General features: G+C 35.6%; 2 protein-coding genes and 1 pseudogene across 2 annotated transcripts; all 3 read right to left on the bottom strand.

Annotated features, from left to right (window-relative positions):
- Positions 1–2,137: 2,137 nt before the first annotated feature.
- Positions 2,138–5,261, bottom strand: LOC116189605 (7-deoxyloganetin glucosyltransferase-like). Its single transcript, XM_031519325.1, has 2 exons — positions 4,596–5,261; positions 2,138–3,158 (listed from the first exon to the last, which is right to left on the bottom strand). The coding sequence occupies exons 1-2, from the start codon at positions 5,125–5,127 to the stop codon at positions 2,242–2,244; spliced, it is 1,449 nt and encodes a 482-aa protein (XP_031375185.1). The 5' UTR covers positions 5,128–5,261; the 3' UTR covers positions 2,138–2,241.
- A 4,202-nt stretch (positions 5,262–9,463) lies between these two features.
- On the bottom strand, positions 9,464–11,289 carry LOC116187873 (annotated as a pseudogene).
- Positions 11,290–14,819: 3,530 nt separating this feature from the next.
- LOC116187329 (7-deoxyloganetin glucosyltransferase-like) lies at positions 14,820–18,914 on the bottom strand. The gene is made up of 3 exons (XM_031515985.1): positions 18,335–18,914; positions 15,462–16,351; positions 14,820–15,049 (listed from the first exon to the last, which is right to left on the bottom strand). Exons 1-3 carry the CDS (start codon positions 18,861–18,863, stop codon positions 15,011–15,013), a joined length of 1,458 nt encoding a protein of 485 aa, XP_031371845.1. The 5' UTR covers positions 18,864–18,914; the 3' UTR covers positions 14,820–15,010.
- Positions 18,915–24,385: the final 5,471 nt, after the last annotated feature.

Here is a 24,385-nt window from a genome sequence, read left to right as displayed (position 1 = left end):
TGGAAATGATTTTAGAATCATGATTTTGATTTTAACTCTACCCACTACACAACAAAAACACACGTTTCCTAAGTCAAATTTATAATACAATCTCATTTGTCATTTTCCACAATCAAAATCAAAATCAAAATCAAAGTTACTTTAACTCTGAAACCAAACGCTCCCTTAGTGGCCGCTAGAGTTTTTTTTTTCTCGGAGTTGGTGGGAAGCCATCAGATGTTGATGCTGCGTTTGATTTGTAAGTAACATTTTAAAATCAGATTTTGATTTTGAAAAAAAAGGTATAAATGGTTATGTATGGGACCCACCATTTGACTTTGTATAAGTTATTTGATTTTTATTTTGAAAAAGAGTGGTATAAATGGGGCACACCCTTTAACTTTATATGAGTTATTTTATTTTATTGTGGGTAGAATTAAGTTAAAGTAAGAGTTTAAAATCTTACTTTGAAACCAAACAGGGCATGACAATCGAAAACGTACTAATTCATCCTCATAAAAGAAGCTTTGAGTTTGGTCCTTTCATTATATATATATATCGAAAATTTTTTAGTAATGTGGCTAGACTTTTAGCTATATTTTATTTTTTTACGAGCATGTCGTACTTCAGTTCATTTGTGTCGTTGTGCTTCGATTCATAAACTCTTTAAATAGTTTACTGTATGTACGTGTTGTCGACTGCTTTGCAAACAAAACGACATGATATAGCCGACAATATGCACATGTAGTTAACTGTTTGAAGAGTTTATTTTACGAAATATGACATAAATGAATTGGATTACTACACATTTAGAAAAGACAAAATAGGATTGGAGGATTAGCCACGTGACTGAAAAATTTTCGATATATATATATATATTATATTTATGTGACTTTACTCTTATAATATATTTTACAACTTCTCAAAAAAAAGAAGAAGAAGATTATTTTCAAATTTTTTTATTACAAAAAAGTCTAAACTAGTAATAGCTTGGATATAAAAAAAGAAAATTTGAGACGTATGAAAGTTCAAATTATGGAATGAAGTGACTTTCAATGTACGCCCTTATATCTATAAATCTAATGGACCTCGACCATACCCATTTGAGCATATAGTCGAGGAATAACTATAATAAAGTAGTTTACTAGCAACTAAGTGATTAATTTTAGTTGCTAAAAAATCGCATTTAATAACTAAAATATATTTCGACCATACATATATTTAGTTGTCAACTCATTTAGTTAGTAAGCTGTAACAGCTGAAATGCAACTAAATTATTTTAGTTGGTATAAACTTTAACAACTATATTTTGTTCTTTAACAACGGAAATTGTAGTTACTAAAGAGTTTATTAAAGTAACTTTTTAGCAACTATTTAGTTGCACATTAGTTTCCACAACTAAATAATTAAAGTGAATGACAACTAAATATATGTATGATTGTTAAAAATGACTTTTTGAGCAATTAAAATTGATTAATTAGTTGCTAATAAATTATTATTAATGGATAAAGTTATCCAACATGAGTTTTTTTCATTTATAAAATTCGAACTTATTAAGACCCTACTTAAGAAAAATAATTATCGAAACGCTTGAACGAAGTCAAATTGATAAAAATGGAGTAATTTATTAAGATTCGTACGATGCAATCATTTCAAAATGGTTGCTGTGCGGGCTTTCTCGTGTGTGTCTATACGAGGCAATTTCTTCCTCTTAACTTTGCCATGTCTATAAAAGATTCACTGGCCCGCTTACAAATGGGGGATAGAATTGATTATCATTGAATCCGGAATCTTTTGTTCGATGTTCAGGATAAACATGACTGTATCGTCTCATTTATTGCACTATCAATTTAATCATAACAAAATTTGTGATAATTAATGTCTAATACTCAATTAGTTTGTTACACGATATTTATGTCTTGGTGACTCAGATGAATCGTGAGAATTTTTTATAAAATAGATTGATTATCTAGGTGTTGTGCCCAATTTGATTCGCATATATATGTGGTTCCAGCGTGTGTGTTCGTTATTAACAAAAACAATTCGTCATTACATGTTACGATTTATTAAAGTTCGTGCTACAAGATAGCATTAGTACTAGTGGAATGGGCTTCTCTTGTGGGTTTTAATTATAAATCATTAATCCCGTCCGATGACATTTATCAAAGAAGAAAGTAGACAGATATTTTATTCTTTAAATGACGCGAAGAACAAAAATGTTGAATTTCGGTCGCTTACATTGTTAAGATGCTTAATAATAATCTACTTATTAGAGATAATCTTAGACACTATTTTGTCCAAATTTATAGACGACGAACCATGTTCGCTCGTTGCCTCGAATACTATTTGCTTCCACTCCATTGCCCTTCTCTTCATTTGCTTTCCCTTCTCTCTTTCCATCAATTCCTTCACCACCCTCTCCACTTCGTCTCGCTTCACATCGCTTCCGATCTCTAGTCCAACCTCCCAATCCGAGCATGTGTACTTGCAGATCGTTCGTTGGTCTCCCATAAAGGGCCAACACAACATCGGGACACCAGCAGTTAAGGTCTCAAGCGTTGAGTTCCATCCGCAGTGAGTCAGGAACCCTCCGACCGAAGGGTGATTGAGTACTTCCTCTTGCGGGCACCATTCTGAAATGAAGGCTCTCCCCTTCGTTGTTTCATTAAATTCTAGAGGAAGTATTGCCGCGTCCCCCTTCACTAGATCGGGTCTTATTATCCATAGGAATGGATGACTACTATTAGCAATCCCCATAGCAAACTCAATTAGCTGTTGAGATGTCAAAAATGCTATGCTTCCAAAATTTATATAGAGCACCGATTCGGGCTTCTGTGAGTCGAGCCACTGAAGACAGTCCGTATCTTCTTTCCATAGGTTGCTTCCAATGTGCTTCAGACGATTCTCGTTTTCCAGATTTCGATCGATAAGTAGCTGAAATGGACCGACTGCATAAACAGGGATGGCGGCCATAGACGAGAGAGCATTCAAAACATCTACTTCTAGTGGTTCGACAGTGTGAATGATCGTTGCAATACCCTTATCAAATCTTGCTTGTATTGCGGCACTGAAATTTAATATGATGTCATCGGGATCCATGGTTCCGTCCATAGTTGGCATGTCACGTATCCTCATGTTCATCATGCCTGGGATCCAATCAATTTTTGTGTCTAAACAGACTGCAAAACGGTTTTCATATACAGTTAGACGATATTAATTAACAAATTTGTTGAATTGTTTAGAACTTTATATTTATGTTAATGAATGCACATATGTTCTGCTTGAAACAGTAGAAATTGGACCATGATTCGGTCCCACACATCAATTTCACATAAACCATTAATCTGTAATGCGCCACATGATAAGAAAACCCCTAAGATTAATTTAGTAATAAATAAATAAATAATCAAAGACGTTATATATTTTCATTTGATAATTAAGAATTTCTAAGTTCGATACTTATTGGAATGAACCATGCCTCTTTATTAATTATTAGAAATTTTACTTTTTATTATATTATTATAAATCTCTCTATGTAAAAAAAAAGGAACAAATAATTCCATTTATTGACATGAGAAAGCCCCCTAATCCATAAACAGAGACCGAATCTACTGAAGCGTTGTTCATCCTCAATTTGAAACTAGAATCAAAATTAATGTTTTTACTGATCTGAATAAATTTAATCGCTCAAAGTTTCGAGTCTTGTAATTGAAAAAATTTTATAATTTGGAGCGTTTTATTCTTTTAAGATGTTAATCCAATTCCAGTTGAATTAATCAAAATCCGTTACTCTTCTAAATATTAAAATGCAACCCGAAAAAAAGAATATACTGTTTCTAATTCTCATTAGTGTGATTTTTAATATTAATTATCTTTTTTTTATAATGAGGGCATCGGAGAAATCGAGAAAGAAGCGTCGCTTCATTTTCAAAAGATTATCTTAAGATATTTTATTCAGGGGCCACTGCTGCGTGGCCGATTCAGAGGGAGTGTGATGACAATTACAACACGCATCTCTCATACTATGTGGTGATACAATTTCAAGAACTTAATAATTATAAATAATGAAAGCCAAAGATAAATATGTAACCCAAAAAAGAAAGCGAAAGCCAAATAAACGGTATACGCGTAGAAGTCCCACTAACACGAATTGAACTCGAATTTCATGACTCATACTCGGCTCCTATGCCACTGTATTATTCCTTATGTCCTTTCCTTCTTTAGCTATGGAGGTGTAATATCTTTTTTAAAATATTTTTATCCCGTTAACAACAAAGTATTAGTTGAGTGATAAATAGCTCTAACTTTATAAGGGGGAGAACGTAAGATCGAACTCTCAAAAGTATATTTATTGAAAGGGGAATAACTTTTAATGTTTGATCCCAAAATTACGAAAGTAATATCTACTATAATTATAAAAAAATGTATTTTTGTTCCTTTCGAAAAGTATAAGTGGAAGTTTTTTTTTTGGGTGTATAAGTGGAAGTTTTACCCAGAAAACACGTGTTGTTTAATTGATTGTACATAACAAATAAGGCTCACGATTAGAAAAGTGTCTTTGGAGCATGCAATGTGCTTCTAAGAAATGGAAGTTTTCTGATTAACATATGGCTTACCATTTGGTGGCATCAAACCTTTCTCCTTGAGCTTAGGAAGATACCGGAATGCCAACATGGCACAGGCCGAAATAGTGTACAAGTTCACGAGGGGGATCCCGTACTTCTCACTAGCAATATCAGCGGAGAGCGTCATGGTAGCGTCGGCCACAATGCAGGAGACCGGTGGGAAGCCCGAAACAGAATCCTCCCTCCCGTTCAGATCGCCGATGAGAGTGCAGATCGGAGCTCCCATGAGGTGCCAAGCTGACTCGCACAGGGAAGCAAGATTCTGGGTGGCATTGGCCTGTGATGGAGGAAGCCCGTCGGGTATCGCCACAAACTGGAATCCGACTGGGAGATCGTCCAGAAAACTCGGGCCTCCAGCTTCGAGCAGGCGCCTGTGGTTGAACTCTGTATTGACAAAGGTGATGCAGAGGCCCCGGTGATGAAGGAGCTTCGCGAGATTGAGCATTGCGCCAATGTGGCTCTGAGCTGGGAAGGGCAAACAGATTGCGTGAGGTTTCATGGAGAATGTATCGTCGGGAACCATGTTCGCCTCTCTCTGATCTCTTTGATTTTCCTAAGGAATTGGAGTCTTAGATAGATCATTATATATATGAGTGTGCGCGCGTGTGGACGCGTGTATATATCACCTTGGGCACCACGTCTTTGGACTATCCTCCGACTAGCCGCGCCGCCTTGGGCGGCTTTGTTTTCTTAATAAAAGATCTCCACCATTGAAATATATATATATATTTTTTGAAATTTTCAGGTTTCTGGGAAAGGCAGTCTCATTAGGAGAGTTGGTGGGCCCACCCCTCACTTCCTTTCTGCTTTCCCATTTTGTCTCCATGCCGAACCTTTATTATTATTATTTTTAAGGATTACTTTTATTTGAATTTTTAATTCTGATTATGAAAAAGTATAAAAATTACATAATAATTTATCTTAATTATAAGAGAATGGAAAACTAGCAAGTAAAAATTTAAATAAGCATTTTGAAAGTTATAACAAATAAGAGTTAAATGGAAATTAAAAGTAATAATATTGATTATATTTCAGATTGGATTTGATTAAAGAAATCAAATAACATGTCGGTTTATGTAATTTCGTGATATGTGATCCACGTGACAAAATAAGTATTCTCTTGGTGTCACGTCAATAATAGGAAAGGTGGTGTGTGTCTAGTTTGTGAAATGAGAAATGTCGCTGATTATTTTTGAAATATATGGTGTTGTCAAAAATAAAAAAAAATAAAAAGAGAAAAAAAAAGGACGGTCAAACGACCATCCCCTTCATCTGCATTAATGGTGGTAGTGAGTTGCTTCCTTGTCTCCAATGATGATGAGCCACTTTGATAACATGCACGGAGTATATATAAAATTAGCAATTTATAATTTATTCAAATTACTAGTAATTTACTTAACGTCTCAGTAATATAAACAAATTCAAGTAAATTACTAGAACTACAAGTAAATTACTAAAAGTACAAGTAATTCGTTCGATATATAAGTATTTTACTCAATATTTAAGTAGTAAAAGTAATCCAAGTGCATTACTGATATTGCGTATAATTTACTGGATATGTAAGTGATTTACTCAAAGTATTAGTAATTTACGCAACCAATTAGTAATTTACTTGAAACTTTGGTAATTACACGATGTTTAAGTAATTTACTCAAATTGTTAGTAATATTAAAACTAATAAAGTGCATTACTAAAAGTGCATAGTAAGCAATTGTATCATATGGTATAAAATATTCAAAGAAAATTATTTTGCCTTTTTGTGACTTACTATTATAAGTGAAAGAATGATTATGTGGCATTAAATTATTGATTAAAAGTGATGGCATGGTGCCACCATGTTCATTGGTTGCATTTTAGAATTTGCCTACTATTATTGTTATGAGTTGTATTTGAGAATGAAAATTTGTAGGCCACATGTTTCTGCCATTTGTACGTGAAGTTTGAAATGTTTGGCAGAAGGTTTGGCAGTCAATTGTTTGAGGACGTTCATTGTAAAATCTTCCAATCGGTGAGCTGCATAAATTAAAGACACATTTTCCTGATTTCTTCTCTTTTCCTTTTTTGTTTCCAGTAAAACAAACGTAAACAGTCTCCGGACATCCCCTAAGAAAATTCTATTTAAATTCAATTTGCAATCATCAGCTGAATGTTACGTACTTTTAAAATTTTCAAATAATTATTTATAATTCAAATAAATTATAAAAAAACAACTAATTATTTGAAAATGAAGGTATTATGCATTCACTTTTCAATCTTTGCTCCTTTGTAAAAGCTAAGGATAGCTTTCGAATTTGCCCGCCTAAAAGACGTTAATGCAGCGTTTAATTTCAAAGTAAAATTTTAAAATCAGATTTTGATTTAAAAAAAGAGTGATATAAATGGGGCACACCCTTTTGACTTTGTATGAGTAATTTTGTTTTGTTATGAAAAAAAAAGTGATATAAATGAGACTCACTCTTTAATTTTGTATGAGTTATTTTATTTTGTTGTAGGTAGAATTATGTTAAAGTTGTGATTTTAAAAATTACATTTGTAAACCAAACAAGCCATTAGAGTAATAAAATCACAAAATCCAACTACTTCATTAATGAATATTCTACTTCTCATTCTCATCAAATCAACCACCATTAATGGGCCTTACGGGTTGGTTCAGGTTGTGTTCGGGCCTTCCCCTTAGGATCGGCTTCTCTTGATCAATTTTCGCCAAGTTAACCATGATAAGCCTCGCATCAATAAATCCGACGAAGAGTGCTCATGGCTTAGACTTGATTCAATCAATAAAATAGCAATTTTACTTGGGCTCTCTGTTCAAATATTTTCGGAATATTGATAAAAAATTTATATAATGGAAAGAAGTTGCTATAAAAGAGAAAAAGCTTTGATATAGGATCTCCAATTTAGCAATAGAATCGACGATTCTTAGCGGATGGCGCTTCGGGCCAAACCCAGCTAGAAGCCCCATAGATATCTTGAAAATCCTAAAATTTGTTCAGTCGAATAGAAATATATGGATCAATCCAACGAATAAAAGAAAAAAAAAACATGTGGATCAATTCTCCTTGCCGTAGAAATCTGAGAATGCGTGCATGACAAAAATCTAAAATAGATTTATGTAATAATGCATAGATTTCTGAAGACATATTGCAATAAATGTTGTCGTTAAAACAAGATTTAGTTAAAAAAAAACAACGAATGATGCCAAAAAAAAAAACCATAGCAGCGCGCAGAACAAAAAGTCAGAGCACTTGAATGAGAAAAAAAAAAAAGAATTCCTAGCCAAGTAGAAACATTCTTCAAAATATATCACGATCTTCTTTTTGCTAGTAATAAGGATAATTCAGTATCATTGTCATAAGTCTGAGAACAGTCAATCAAAATTTTTTTATTGATGAATACACTGGTCGGGGTCGCAGTTGTGGTCCTGCATACAAGGGGCTTGAAATTTCTCACATTCCACTCGGGAACTTTCAACCAAAAATAAAAATCTTGGGCCCCAATATCTAGGAATTCCTTGGATTACAAGGATAGATATATTATTATTATTATTATTACTTATTGTATTTTAGCCATCATAGAATTTCTTTTGACGTAGGAATATTCAAAGACTTGGGGCTGTTTGGATTCAGAGTTAAAGTTACTTTGATTTTGATTTTGATTGTGAAAAATGACAAATGAGATATGATTATAAATTTGACTTGGGAAATGTGTGTTTTTGTTGTGTAGTGTGTTGAGTTAAAGTTAAAGTTAAAATTTTTAAATTGGGAAATGTGTATTTTTGTTGTGTAGTGTGTTGAGTTAAAGTTAAAGTTAAAGTTAAAATCAGGATTCTTTGAATCTAAACGGAGCGTTAAGGTCTCAACCCCTGCCTTACTTAGACATCATGAAATTCTTACACGTAGTCTGCACGTGCCAAATGTCCTTTATTAAATGTCTGCCCTGATAGCTGATTATGGCCGGGAGAGTCTTATCGGTAGAGATCCCGATTTGGCTCAAACTATATTAGTTAAAATCCATTGAAATTCTAGATAGTAAGATCAACACCGTAAAAAAATGATGCTTCTCTTATGTATTCGAATTTGACTCCACACGGGTGCTTACAGCCAACCTAAACCATATTAAAAAGTCTCAAACATGTGGAGTGGAAAGGTTTTAGGCGTGCGAGCCAACTGGCCATTTTTCTTTTAAATTTTCAAACTTACCTATGTTTTCTCAAGAGAATTACATAAGGACTTGGCTGGCAACTTATATATGGGGTTAATTTCAAGAACTGATTAAAAAAGGGGATCAATTTCAAGAAAAAAATTATAATTTACTCTCTTTTCAATATATAGCAAAAAACGAAAGGTGTTAAAGCATGTATTTTGGGAATTAATTTACTTATTGTCAATTCTTTTTTTTGGTAATTTTTTCAATGTGAATTATAGTATCCGAAAGTCTAATTAGATCCCGACTAATTAAGTTGAACCGAATCCGCCTACTAAAGGGTAAAAACTCTCTCAATATAATTTTTTTTTATTCACAAAACTCGAACTCCCATTAAATATTTCATTATAAAAAAATATAATTTCTTTGGTAAAATAATTTTTTATTTTTTAAAAATAAAATATCTATCTAAATAAAAAAATTGTAAAACTCATGTCTTACTTCTTCACATTCCAATACCCCAAATGCCCTTATATTTCTCTTATAATTTCTATGTCCTCTCACAACTTATAAATAATGCAAAAAAGTTGGTTGAACTAGATTAGTTGATGTATTTTAAAAATAAATAATAACAATAATATGTATATTTTCAACGTGCAATGACAATAATATACATATTTTCTTTTTAAATAAAAATAAATAATATACATGATGACCTAGTTAGATGTAATCTCACGTACTAGTTTGTCTAAATTCATGGACGACGAACCACATTCATCAGTTGCCTCGAATGCTAGTCTCTTCCACTCCATGGCCGCCTTCTTCATTTGCTTTCCCTTCTCTCCTTCCATTGACCCCTTCACAAGTCTATCTACTTCGTCTCGCTCACATCATTGCCGATCTCTCGTCCAACCTCCCACTCCTCGCAAACACACTTGCAAATCGTTTCTTGGTCCCTGGTAGTAGGGCCAACATAGCATTGGCACTCCAGCAGACAGGCTCTCAATTGTCGAATTCCATCCACAGTGAGTCAGAAATCCTTTGACCGAATGGTGGTTGAGTACTTCCTGTTGAGGGCACCATGCGGTTATAAAGGCTCTCCCCTCGGTTTCTTTATTAAACTCCGGAGGTAATATTGCCGCATTCCCATTCACTAGATCGGTACTAACTATCCATAGGAATGGATGTTTGCTGTTTGCAATCCCCACAGCAAACTCAACCAGCTGTTGGGATGTCAAAAATGCTATGCTTCCGAAATTTATATAGAGCACCGATTCGGATTTCTGTGAGTGGAGCCACTGAAGACACTCCATGTCTTCCTTCCATAGGTGTGCTTCCCATGTACTTCAGATGGTTCACATCTTCTAGATTTCGATTGATAAGTACTTGAAATGGACCGACCGCATAAACTGGCCTGGAGGCCCTTAATTCTCTAACGGGCGACTTGATAACAAGCCCATCACAAATAAAACGAAAAAGCCCACATAAAAAAATATCAATCCTAAATTTCTAATTGAGTTGGAAGTCATGCACATCCGAATACACATTTTAGTATTAAATAAAAATGAAACTATAAATCATTGCAATCATTGACCTGTAAAATCCATCTTTATTCCATAAACAAAAAGAACGGGTCCAGTACCAAGTTGTGTTAGTTCGGGTGATTCTACATCTAAGTAGGATTTCGGGTTTGAAACTTCTGAATAAATAAAAAAAATGCACAAATGAGAAATTGCTTTCTCTTAGTGGGATGACCTAGGAACCTGTACTAGTTGGAGCCTACTGAGCTTATTGAAAAAAATTATAATTTTGCGGAAATTATGCTTTTAAGAAATGGAAGTCTTCTGATTAATTAACATGGCGTCCCATTTGGTGGCGTTGAACTTTTTTCCTTGAGCTTCGGAAGATGCATGAGCTTCACCAGGGCACAGGCTGCAATAGTGTACAAGCGCACGACGGGAATCCTGTACTCCTCACTAGCAGGATCCGCGGAGTATGCCATGACACTGTCCGCCATGATGCAAGAGACTGGAGGAAAGCCCGAAACCGATTCCGCCCTCTCGTTCAGTTTTCCAATTAGTTCGCAGAATGGAGCTCCCATAAAGAGCCTGGCAGATTGGCACAGTGAGGCAATATCCTGGGTGGCGTTTGACTGCGCCGGTGGAAGCCCGTCCGGTATCGCCATAAACTGGAAGCCAGCAGGGAGATTGTCAAGAAACCTCAGGTCTCCGGCCTCGAGGAGGCGCCTGTAGTTGAACTCTGTGTTGATGAAAGTGATGTAGAGGCATCTATGGTGGAGGAGCTTCGCGAGATTCACCATTGCACTGATGTGGCTCTGAGTCGAGAAGGGCAAGCAGACCGCGTGCGGTTTCATGGAGGATGATGCGTCGGAAGCCATCTTCTTCTCTCTGATCTCTTTGGTTTCGCTTTGCTAAGATCTCTCCACTCCTCAATCGTAAGGAATTGGTGAGATCTTATAAAAATTAATGTACATGTACATATCAGATGTCACTTATATATGCATATGTATATAATATATATCATATGGATATGCCACCTTGGGCTTCACGTCTTTGACTGCCTACTCTGTCTTGGCCGAGACAACATTAAATAAGACTAACATATCTATTATCTATATATATATATATATATATATATATATATATATAAACTTGAGAACGGAAGAACAAATAGAATCATAAGCGTAAATCTTGCAATATTGTGGGGATAGAACGGTGAATCTATAATTAAGTATTAGATCTTAATAATTAAGCATTTTATTTTAATTAATTTGTCATTATCCCATTAATGTATATTATATATACATACATCTATCTATCTATATAACATATAAACTTGACTCCACATTAATAAATAGGGACAAGATAGTAAATGTGTTACTAATTCATATGTTAATATATATTATTATGAGCAATGATAATATAAGAGAAAAGAGAAATTAAAGATTCATTAAATGAATTATTACAATCAATTAAATTTATTCAAATTTGAACACTTAATACATAAGAAGTTCAAAAGTTTAAATTCTATTCCAATAAAATTGAGGATTTTGACTTAAAAGAATGTTTTAAAATTATTTTATTAAAAGTTTCACTGATAATTGAAACAATAAATATGTACACGACTGTTTAGTTATAATTCTCGAATTAAATATTTATCATTGTAATATAAAATTACAATATTCAAATTCTCTAATCCATATCAATTATTATTTTCATAGTTAATTTCTTATTGTAATTTTTTTAGCAAAATCCGTGTATCACATGGATTCAACAACCTAGTATACATATAAAGCGGAAACATGTTAGAAGTTCTTGTGGAGAGTATGTTCATTTTTTATACTCTCAATTTTCTCTTCTATTTTTTTATGAAATCTATTTTATATATGTAAAAATACATTACTTAATCATGAAGTAATTAATAAAAATATAAAATAATATAATAAAATAAATTTGATATAAATTATAAATTAATATAATAATATAAATAATATAAATTGTAAATTAATATCATAAATATACGTTTATTTAGCTATGAAATAAATAATAATAATAATAATAATAATAATATACTATGATAATTATAATTATCATAGTATTATCATTATAAAAATGAGAATAATGATAATGATGATGATGGTGATGGTAGTATATACATTCACATTTTTTTTAATTTTTTCAAATAAAACAAAAAACTTGAATTAACTTTTTACATTAACTTAATTACGAGATACATTTTACTTAACTAAGAAAAAAAATACAATATGATTTTTGAGTCCTTAATTCAATCTTAAATGACGGTTTGTATAGTATCTAAATAGGGATTGTTACATATAGACCTTGAATAAGCCAATAATATTATAGATAAGATGCGTCAATACAACGCTATAGTAAGGACCGATCAAAGAATATATCATGTATTTTACAAGAGAAAACTCGACAAGTTGAACATGACATATTTCACTAAATTCAACTAGCATAAATTGTTATGCTTGGACTGAAAATATAGTTCATCGTGAGAAAATTCAGATATGAATAAAGGCATGTGTTTTTCTTTTTTTCCCATATGGATATTGAATTGTCAAAATTTTCAAGTGTTTTAAAATAATCATATTAAATCCAAGTAAAACAAAACTATGAAGCAAGTATAAGACGGGTCTAATCTCAATTCTAAAGCTAATAAGACGGTGAAAATTAGCTCAATGAAATTCAATTTTTTTATGTAGGTGAAAAATTATTTAAATTGGGAGCATTACTGATAGATTGTAAGTTAGCCAACATCAATTAGAGTTTTCTATGATAGCTATAAAATAGATCAACGTGAAGTCATTGTCAAACCGGTAAATGAGTACGTCATATATTATATAATATATTTTAACAAGGTTATTAAATTGTCAAACTGGACATAATACATTTTACTAAAATTAACTAATTAATTAGACTTACTGCAAATATACTTATAAAATATGATCTATGTTATTTTAAAATTATTTAATAATGATGTTAAATTGTCAATATTTTCAGTTTTCCCGTGGATGCACGTGATTTATCGCTAGTATAATATATATCAAGGTGGCACGTCTAACTTCCCTTCAAATGTTAAAAGAAAATTTAAAAGAAATTATAATGTATCGGACATGGATGATTGGAACGTTGTCTCTCAATGTATGTGTTGGTCTAATTTGCGGCCTCCTAAATTTTCTTGGGGACGAAGGTTGCGATTTTGTCGGCTGCTCATATATGAGAGGCACTAGGGAATAGGAACTGCTTACATAAAAGAGGCACTTTCCTAGTTTTCTTTTCCGTCTCTTATTCCTCGCTCTAAGAAATTGGAGATCACTATGTAAACTAGAGTGTACGTATCTATACTACTTAAATTTGAGAAGTAGAATAGTTTGTTAATTTAGAGGTTGCAAATCATTTTTATGATGCAAATATCCTGCACCTTCTTATATAGCTATTAATATTAAGATTTTATTTCATTATTACTAAGTCTATGAGTCTTTCTTGTAATTGAAAAAAAATTGTAATTTTAACTTTCTGATATAGCCTTGATGTTTATATTTAAATTAATAACAACCATTGAATTGACCATACTAAAAAATAATGCTCATCTTTGCATATTCACCTTACAACCCTTTTTTCTTCTTTCTACCCCTCACCTCGCTCATTTTACTTCAAAATCATTATTATTTTTTCCAATTAGTTACATCATTTTTATTTTATTTTTATTAAAGGAAGCCGCTCATTATAGGTATTTTATATTGATATCGATGATTAGTGCGTTTCAGAGCTAAAAATTGGACCATGGTTATATTTATTAAAATTATCTATTAACTAAATAAATTAATAAAAATATTAGTATATTATTTATTAAATAATACCGCACGTACCTTGGGTATACGTGTAGCGTATATATCTTTTTGTGTGTGTGTGTGTGTATGAGGAAGGCAAAGGTCACATGATTTTGACACAATTTGTAGGCAGAAATAGCATTTGCTCTTTCTTTGAAGCATTATAAATCAATCCTGTGAAAATTCGAGACGAAACTTTATTGTCGTGTGCTGGCCCGAGCTAAATAAAGCTTATTGAAGCAATTGTAGATTCTCATATAGAAAATGCACGAGCGATCTGGTTAAGTGTTTATTTAATTTTCTACCGTAGTCATAAAGCTTGTTCAATGCCCTCGCGCTCATTCCAAAAGAAAATTGTTCTTTCTTGTGCATCTCAAAGCAGAGTGTAAATGGCATATCTTATCTATTATTAGTGTGCGTCACTTGGCATTGGGAAATCTAATGAGATTCGACTAGTCCATATTTAAGCGCATAATTGACTAATTCGAATAATAAAATTTTTCTAATCATAAATTTTCTTCATTTACATCATTCAAATCCATAATTTTATTTAAGAGGTATCAAATCACCAATTACGTTGAGTCCAATCTTTTCAATTTTATCAATATGGGATTTGTAAGTTTTACGTGACATTTGTGTCTGTGCGTCATCCCATGTGACCGGCCGAGAACGGCTTCCACACAAGAACAAAAGGGAAAAAGTCAGATCACCATCACTGCTAAACTTCCAATATACAAAAGGACAAAACCAACATAAATAGTTATAAAACAAGACAACCCCTGCAAGTGGGAAAATTTTGTCCACTGTCCCCACGGCCCAAGGAGGGACCTGTTTAAATGTGGCTTGTCTGATGATTGATGATTGATGGATGGATGGACGGAATCTGTCGTTAATTTCCAGGGATTGGATCACATGTGACCGAGAACAGCTTCCGCACAAGAACAAAGACAAAAGTCAGTTCACCATCCCAACAACTTTCCTATATACAGAAAGACAAAATCAACAGAAATAATTACCAAATTAGAAAAAAAGGACAACACCTGCAAGTCCACTCTCCCTGGTCCCAACGGTCCAAGTAGGGACCTGTTTAAATTTTTTTTTTAATATACTCTCAGAATCTCAATTTCAATTTGATCCATCCACGTCACAAATGCTTATCAACAAGATAACTACATCGTTGTGAGCCCAGGACGCGCATAGGAGTAATATATGACATGAAGAAAAAGAAAACGAAGTCGTAAGATATTATTAATATTGTGAATGTTTTGGAGGGCAGAGATATTCATTTTCGATTGATAACATAAGATGATTATGATCTATTTAGCTATAATCTCACGTACTAGTTTGTCCAAATTTGTAGACGATGAACCGTGTTCGCTCGTTGCTTCGAATGCTAGTCGCTTCCAGTCCTTGGCCCTTTTCTTCATTCTCTTTCCCTTCTCTCCTTCCATCAATTCCTTCATGAGCCTCTCCACTTCTTCTTGCTTCACATTGCTGTCGATCTCTAGTCCAACCTCCCAGTCTTTACAAGCGTACTTACAGTTTGTTTGTTGGTCGCCGAAGTAGGGCCAGCACAACATCGGGACTCCGGCAGACATGCTCTCGATCATTGAGTTCCACCCGCAGTGAGTCAAAAACCCTCCCACCGAAGGGTGATTGAGTACTTCTTCTTGTGGACACCATGCAGTAATAAAGGCTCTTGTCCTTGTTTCTTCATTGAAATCTGGAGGTAGTATTGCTGAGTCCCCGTTCACTAGATCCGGCCTAATTATCCATAGGAAAGGATGTCCGCTGTTAGCAATCCCCATGGCAAACTCAATCAGCTGTTGAGATGTCAAAAACGCTACGCTTCCAAAATTAATGTAGACCACTGATTCGGGTTTCTGTGAATTGAGCCACTGAAGACACTCCATATCTTCTTTCCATAGGTTGCTCCCAATGTGCTTAAGATGGTTCTCCTTTCTAGGAATTCGATCGATGAGTAACTGAAATGGACCAATTGCATAAGTAGGCCTGGAGGACATAGACGAGAGAGCATTCAAAACATCTGGCTCAAGTGCTTCAAACGTATGGATGATCGTTGCAGCAGCCTTATCAAATCTTACAGCTACATCCTTCACGAAATCGAAAATGACATCATCTCGATCCGTGGCTCCAGGGAATATGGGCATATCTCGCAGCCTCATGTTCTTCATGCAAGGAATCCAATCAATTGTTGTTCTTAAATTGTCTGCGAAACAGTTTTCATCTATCATCAAACATTATTATTTAACAAATATATATACGGTGTAATTTTTCAGAACATTATATTTTCAAATACAAAATGAGGCAAATTTTAATTATAACTTTGTGAGATGTTATGCTTGGAATGAAGGGGTTAAAACCAACTCAGCAAAAAAAGAAAAAAGAAAAAAGAGAGAGAGAAAGAGAGAAGGGTTTAAAACCTATATCGTAAAGGATGGCCAAGATTGTTTAAATTAAAATTTGTTTTTTTTTTGGGTGTAATCATAATTGGTAAATTAAGATTGTATTTGTTTGGACTTAAAAGTGTTGAAAATTAAGTGATGAAATTTGAAGTATTTAATCAAATAGATACTTAATTGATTAAGTTATTTGTTGAAAATCTAAAGCTTTTAGTGTAATACTCACATGCGAACCCACTACTTTCTTTCTTTTCACTTTTGAACCAATCTTTAGGATTATTTTATTTTATTATTTATGAATATAATAAAAAACGAAAATTTAAAAAAAAAAAAAAGAAAAGAAGAAGAAGAGAAAAGCAGATTGTGATTTGCAGGGGAAGGGGGCGGTGGTGGCCAGGTCGGGGCCATCACCGCCCTCCTTCACTAGTCGGCCTTCCTCTCCTTCTCTTTCTCTCTCTCTAACGTTTTGGCGAAATTTGAGAAATGGACCAGATTGCAAAATAAAAAAAGTTCAGGGGTATCACTACAAATAAGTCAAAAGTCACCTCTGCTGGGCGAATAAGTAAACATAGAGCTGAATGATTAAGTAGTTTTTTGATTACTTGATAATTTAGTACTTTTTTGACTGAATCATTAAGTTAAGTCTATTTTTATGTTGCGTTATCAAACAAGCTTAACTCCATTAAGGGCTGAAAAATTAATTTCAGTGCTTAATTTGTGCTATCAAACATAACATAAGTACAATGATGAAGGCCGTGGATAGGTACGATCCCACTCAATTTCGCATAAGACCGTATGAGAAAAAAAGGGGTAAAAGCAATCAAAATCACTTCTAATTATAAAGATACAGCTCGTTTGATTTTATATTTATGGATCTGGTTGTAATTATAAGGAAAAAAAACACGGATCCACTGCAGTGTCCGCACTCAATGCGATTCAAGAATGCAATGAAGAAGTATTTCACATTTCACATTTGATTCTTATAAGCGAGATTTTTCGTATCAATTTATTTCTCTTTTTTCGTTCCATATGCTAGCTAGGTTGGGAAGACTCCTCCCTTGGCTGGTCAAAGATAATTTCATGAGATGTAGATTATCGATCCAGCAGCCGCCATTGCCGCTTAGTCAATTCAGTGGGAATAAGAAACCTAAATCTTACCGAGAAAACTTAGTTTAGATGCATCTTCTTCTTTTTTTTTTTTTTTTCAGGTACACCATTTGATATCTGCAAATCTAATGAGAGCTCTGACTAATCTAGGTTGAAGCATGGTCAGCCCTTTAAGAGATAATACTCTTTCAATCGCTAATATTTTTCATTCATAAAATTTGAAATTGAGATTTTTTTTTTGAATTACAAAGGAGATCTATTAGCAATTTGAGGCCTTTCTTGAAGAGAACATAAGTTGATATACTTGAACCAAGTCACGTTACTAGATGCACCTATAATTTGTCCATACCTAATTTTCTCCAATTAAAGGTTGATCCACGTAATTCGTGTTAGAAAATTAAATAGAATTCATCAAACACCTTTTTTAAAAGCCTTTACATGACGAATATATAATGCTATTTACATGTATATATTTATTTATTTATTAATTACGTGTGCGTAAATATTCGCAGAGGAATTAACTACACATACAATTAATTAATTTTAGTAAAAAAAGATATAAGTTGTTTGTAGATTTCTTATTAAAGAAAAATAAAAATGGTTTACCAAAAAAAGAAAAAGAAGAAGAAAAAAATGTTCACCCAAAAAAAGGAATAACAAAAATGAATGTTAACATGGCTTACCGTTCGATGGCGTTAAACCCTTTTCCTTGAGCTGAGGAAAATGCATGAAGCCCATCAGGGCACAGGCTGAAATAGTCCACAAGTTCACCACGGGGATACCGAACTTCTCACTAGCCGGATAAGAGGTGAATGTCATGAAACCGTCCGCCACGATAATAGAGACCGGTGGAAAGCCCGAAGTGGTATCTGCCCTTTTGTTGAGATCTCCGACTAGTTCACAGAATGGAGCACCCATGAGGACCCTGACGGCCTGACACAGGGAGACAACATCTTGGGTGGCATTGGCCTGTGACGGTGGGAGCCCGTCGGGTATCGTCACAAACCGGAAGCTGGCAGGGAGATTGTTCAGAAACCCGGGACCCCTGACCTCGAGCAAGCGCCTGTGGTTGAACTCCGTGTTGACGAAAGTGATGTAGAGGCCTCGGTGGTGGAGGAGCTTCGCGAGCTTTAGCATGGCACCAATGTGGCTCTGAGCTGGCATGGGCAAACAGAGCGCATGAGGTCCCGTGGAGAATTCCTCGGAAGCCATACCTTCGTCTCTTTCTCCCCAGTACTCCTGACCTTTATGAAATTGGAGAACTATACCTATACGGGGGATATGGGAAGGGATATATATGTACAAACCTATTATATATACGCAACTACTCCATAATAAAGTCGGAATAGACTTCCGCCTCACGTATTTTAATTTATAAGAAATTTGATTTAACGATATATGTGATTGTAAATATTACAACGTAGCTATCCAATTTTCCTTTTCTTTTTTCAGTAAAACAAACATAAAGAGTCTCCGGACATCTCCTAAGAAAATCCTATAAACATTCACATTGCAATCATTAGCCGAATGTTACGTAATTTGAAAATTTTCATGTAAATTATTTATATTTCAAGTAAATCTATACATCTATACAATATATAAAAGTAAGGAGGTCAGTTTTCGTTTCTCCACATTTCACTTCCTAAAATGCCCCTGTGATTTTTTGAAATTTCATATATATTCTCTAACCGCTTGTCATTTTAGAGATCCCAGTCCAACCATGCATTCTCAGTGAAAATATAACTGTTTTTCTCTCAAAATTCACCAATTTGACTCTCTGATGGGCCACTAGATGTACTCTCACAGAAAAATCTGTTTACTCTATCGTCTCTGGCACATCCATAAAGTATTGGTTGTTCCTTTCTACGGGTAGGATGCCAATGGTGCCTCCATAATAAACTCATGCTCTTCTTCTCAATACAGTACCTTCTGATCCCATCAACAGTCGAACGCCCCAGGCCTAATCTTGCCTGTACTTCCCTCCTTTGCCGATCCTCACAAGATGAATTTAGAATTTGCTCCAGCCTTGATATTTTATTGCTTTGCGTCCACACACCCCCGGTCAGGTGATTCTTTCTTCTTCTTTTTGAATTTACAATTTTTTTTTTCTAATGGCTTGTTTTCAAACCTAGCCTTTATTCTTTTTGGATAATGTGTTTGAAAATTTTCGATTATCGTTGTGAATACTGCATGTTTGATGGAATGGCACAGTTATTGCACATGATTGAAACTGGCCGAGACTTTTTCAATACACTTGAACATTAATTTGGTTTTCATCAAAATCACTGTCTTGTATTAGGGATAATATTTGTATAGGGATTCGGAAAAATTTAGGTGGAACTATAATTTCCAAGAAGCCACAAGGACATTCGCTTCTCTAGGCTGATCTCATTTCTATGATAGACTGATCAATTATACATTGCAGGTTGGGGCTCAACAGCATAGCTGCCGTTACACCGTAAGAAATCAGCATTCTCAACCTCTGCATTAGAGGCTACAATGTGTTCGACGAAGTTCACAGAAAAGGCGGAATTCATGCTTTTTATCAAAGCTTTGGTACATAATCAGGCATGTTCAGATAGAGGAATTTTTTTGCTTCATCCTTCTTTTGGTTTTTGCAAATTTGATGCAATTTTCTATCTAATACTATATTCAGGTCCAACATTTGTCGGGATCCTCCCAATATATAACTGGCTAGAAATAGTCTGAGCATGATAAGCTTAAGCAACAGGTCTGCAAAGACTAGAAGGATTCTATCATAATATGGCTTCCATGTGGAGATGTGGCTGGGTTGTCAGGCAGACCTTCAGGTACTCCTTGGATGTGATCAGGAGAGAGATGCAGATGCATACTATAAGTCATCATTGCATTAATCTCAACCTAAATTTTTCAATCTTCTGTTCATCTCATCCTTGGATGTGATCGTAGTTTAACTAGCGATTCACCCAGTTGAAGGAATGTGTGCGTATATTAGCTAGTGAGCTCAACGCCAGAAAAAAAAATTTTGGATGCTACAGAATGTCAGCACCCAATTTCGGTCCATCGGCTCCAGGGGGGTAAAATTGTCATTTTTCTATTTTTCTATTTAATTAAAATTAATTAATTAATTAATAATAATAAAATATATATATATATATATAATTATAAAAAAAAAGAAGAAGGAAAGGAAAGAAAAAATCTCGGGCAGGGCCGGGCAAGGCCGGGCAGCGTTGACTGGCTGCCCGTGACCCGCCGGCCCTAATTTAAAAAAAAAAAAAAAATTCTGTTCTGGGCAGTCCGGGCAGGCCGGGCAGCGGCAACCGGCTGCCCGCGATCTGGCCGGCCGCCCAGAATAGGAAATCGCGGATTCCGCGATTTCCTCCCCAAATCGGCTGAAATCTCGACCGAAAATGGCAATTAAAGGGGGGAAAACCTAATTCGGCGGGGAGACAACGGAACCCAAGGAAAAAAAATCGCGAAATTCCTCTCGGATTGGGAGAATTTTGCAAATCGGAGCCCGATTGGAACCGCGCCGGAAAACCGTGAAATCTCCGCAATTCCGACCGTTCCGGCCACCGGTGAAGTTCAGATCGGAATCGGCGTCCCCAGGGCGGCGCTCAGAACACTCACCCGCTCCTCTTCGCGCCGTCGTTGCGGCGCCCAACGGCCAGAACCGCCGCCCTCAGCCGCTCGGCGCCGCCCGTGTTATCGTCCGACGAATCTGTCACTAACGGGCTTCGGCCCATTGCGTTCCCATTGCAGGTCCAGCCCAGCCAGCCCAGCCCGTCATCCACAGCCCAACGCCTTTCGCGGCCCAAGCCTTTATTCGGCCCGAGTTGCTCCAGTCCAGCCCAAAGCCTCTCCGGGCGGTTCCCTCCTTCGGATAGGCTGACCGATCCGATCCGATCCGACCCGACCCGTCCGTCCGGCAGTTTTCTTATATTACAGAAACGTCCCCAAACTTTCGGATTAGGTAAAAATCTCAACTTAACGGCATGTTTAGGGCTTTATATTAAATATCATGCCTGCTTGAATGATGATGACATGAAATAATTGCTTGTTGGTTGCATAGATTATCAAAATTATGCCAAATCCGATTATTCTAATTTTCTGATTTGTTCCATTCTAGTCCTGCAACGAATTTTCTTTTTATTTTCAATCCTGCCCAAATTCCCAAATCAATTTTAAACCAGTTCCATGACATTTTCGATATTTCCATCACGTCCATAATTTGTTTTAGAATCAAATACTGCTCCAGCAAACTTTTACATTTGTTTCAATTCAGTCCCTGGAGCATTTATTATTTTTTAAAATCAGCCCTAAATTTCAAAATTCATTTAAAACATACTCTGGGCTATTTCTTTATTTCTAGCACACCCTCCAAATTTTCTCAGGATTTTAAACCACCTCAGAAAAATTTTTCCATTTGTTTCAATTCAGTCCCTGTGACATATATCCCTTTTAAAAAATCAGTCCAGAGCTCCAAAATTCTTTTCAAACGCGTCCCGGGCTATTTCATTCTTTCCAGAACGTTCCCTGATTTTTTTTTTAGAATTTAAAATCGCTCCAGTAAACTTTTCAATTTGTTTCAATTTAGTCCCTGCAACATTTATTCATTTTAAAACCAGCCCTGAATTTCACAAAAATTAATTTTAAATAAACCCTAGCCCATTTTATACTTTCCTGAACATTCTCCAAATTTTATAGAATTTAGAAAAATCATTCTCCAAATTTTTTGATTTGTTTCAGTTTAGTCCTTGAGACATTTTTCCGTTACTTCATCAGTCTTTATTATTCTACATTATGTTGTTCGATCCTTATGTAAATTTTTCGAGATGACTGGAAATTAGAGTTTATCGAGCGATCTATTATTGATCGTTTCGACGGCTCGAAACCCAAAAAAATAAAATAAAGCATTCAGCAGATTTTAATTAAACTTAATGATTTCACCAATCGGGTAAACGGGACGTTCATTTGACTAATTAATTCACTCGACCTTAATAATTTTGCATGAATTGGTAATTAATCGGGAATACGCGTCGATAAATTGCAAATACGTGTTGACGCCTTCTTTTCAAAATTCGCAAATTTCATACTAAAATCTGAGACTCGTGATCCGACGTGACATGGACGTCTGGGAAGAACTTGCATATTTTGACTCGAGGCCTCCTAATTTTAGGTAATTCAAGTCGGGGTGTGGAAGTTCTTTTTAGATCACTTCCGGATAGATTGACTGTTTCTTTGACTTTTTGGGGTTCTCGCATAACCCTAGAAGAATCAGGGAATCAGTCAGCGCCGGTCACAGGCCGAGGTGGCCCGCATTGCGTATTCTCTCTCTTTCAAAAATAAATTTTCTATACAAAGGCAAAAAAGGCGTATTTACAATTTATTGTTATCTATGCATGATCTTGGGTAGTTAGATCGGGAATAACGGTTTAAGATACCAACATTTGACTTAATCGCATATTCGGCCTAATAGAAAACAGAATGGGGATAGCGGGCTAGGCACTAGGCTGTAGGATTCTCGTGTCAAAATCCACATTCTATAATAACCTATCATAATCAAAGTGTCACGATACATAACATTTTAAAATCAACCCACACATTCGAGACTTGATCACGGACACACACAGTCTGTCAGGTCCGGTAAATGATGCTGAATGCTACATGCCATTCCCGTCTTGCCTTTTACTTGTTTTAGGGTAGGATTTGTATGCCAAGATTCCTCGGTTAATAATCAATTAATCCACGTAAATTTGGTGATAATAAAACCCCATTGATTGTTTATTTGAACTTGCTTGTTACATCTTTTGCACTTGATTGTATTGCGGATCGAGCCCGATCCTTTAGGACTCGATTCACATTGGGTCCAACGCCCATAACCGACGATCATGGGGCCCAATGCCCTTATACACCGAGAGCGCACTTTAATTTCAATTTCAGTCTTTTCAAACTACACGGTGAGCATGAGTGGGATAATAACCGAAATGCGAACCGACCGGGATCCAATTGTTATAATTTGTATTTTATTTATTTGAGAGAACAATGTGAGGATTTATGTTGTATGTTTATTAATGTAAAAATCCCGGTCGAAGAGCAGACGGTCGGAGTGTTTCTTCGAATTTACGGTGTCAAAACGCGTAAGATGAGCGGAACTTAATTAAGCGGTAATTAAATAAAAATGGCAAGCCTAGACAAGTTAGAGTACCGATAGGGCATGCGAGATATAGGCTCGCATGTAACAGAACCCCCGAATTCGGAACCTCGGGTTTCACAGACCATATGCCTTAGCAATTAGGTGTACCCCGTACCCCTAGACCCGGGTAACTTGCCAGCCCTCGACCTTCGGGTCGTAAAATGGCAAGTGGCGACTCCTTCTCACGTGCGTCCGTTGCGCGTCCCCGGGAAGGTGGATACTCCCAAGCCGCGTTGCATTTAGGCGCGCGCATGCGTGCCCCGACGAGACGAAATTCGGGTGCGCACAGCTTGGCGACTCCACTGGGGACCACTTAGAGGGTTCGGGCTCGTTTCCGTTTGCTTTGTTTGCTTGTTTATTTATCGCTTTCTGTAATTTTTCGCTTATCTACTTTATGCATTTTTTATTTCCCGCACACGCATTGCATAATCATACTAGCTTCTAGGTACCTACGGGTCGCGTCCCACGACCGATTTTAAGAAACACAGGTTAGATAGGGGTTCCGAGTAAGGGTACGTCGCACGGTTGGACCGTCGATTAGGCCCCCAAAGATCCCCGC

The sequence above is a fragment of the Punica granatum genome, chromosome 8, assembly GCF_007655135.1.
Source record: "Punica granatum isolate Tunisia-2019 chromosome 8, ASM765513v2, whole genome shotgun sequence".
NCBI lineage: Eukaryota > Viridiplantae > Streptophyta > Magnoliopsida > Myrtales > Lythraceae > Punica > Punica granatum.
This window is presented reverse-complemented; position numbering and strand designations above follow the sequence as displayed.

Bases quoted from the DNA above. Each gene is read 5' to 3' on its own strand.
- LOC116189605 (XM_031519325.1), bottom strand. From the start codon at position 5,127: ATGGTTCCCGACGATACATTCTCCATGAAACCTCACGCAATCTGTTTG. The intron at 3,159-4,595 runs GTAAGCCATATG...ACCGTTTTGCAG, and splicing joins AGGTTTGATGCCACCAAATG to TCTGTTTAGACACAAAAATT.
- LOC116187329 (XM_031515985.1), bottom strand. From the start codon at position 18,863: ATGGCTTCCGAGGAATTCTCCACGGGACCTCATGCGCTCTGTTTGCCC. The intron at 16,352-18,334 runs GTAAGCCATGTT...ACTGTTTCGCAG, and splicing joins GGGTTTAACGCCATCGAACG to ACAATTTAAGAACAACAATT. The intron at 15,050-15,461 runs GTACGTGAGATT...CTTGTGCGGAAG, and splicing joins CTACAAATTTGGACAAACTA to CTGTTCTCGGTCACATGTGA.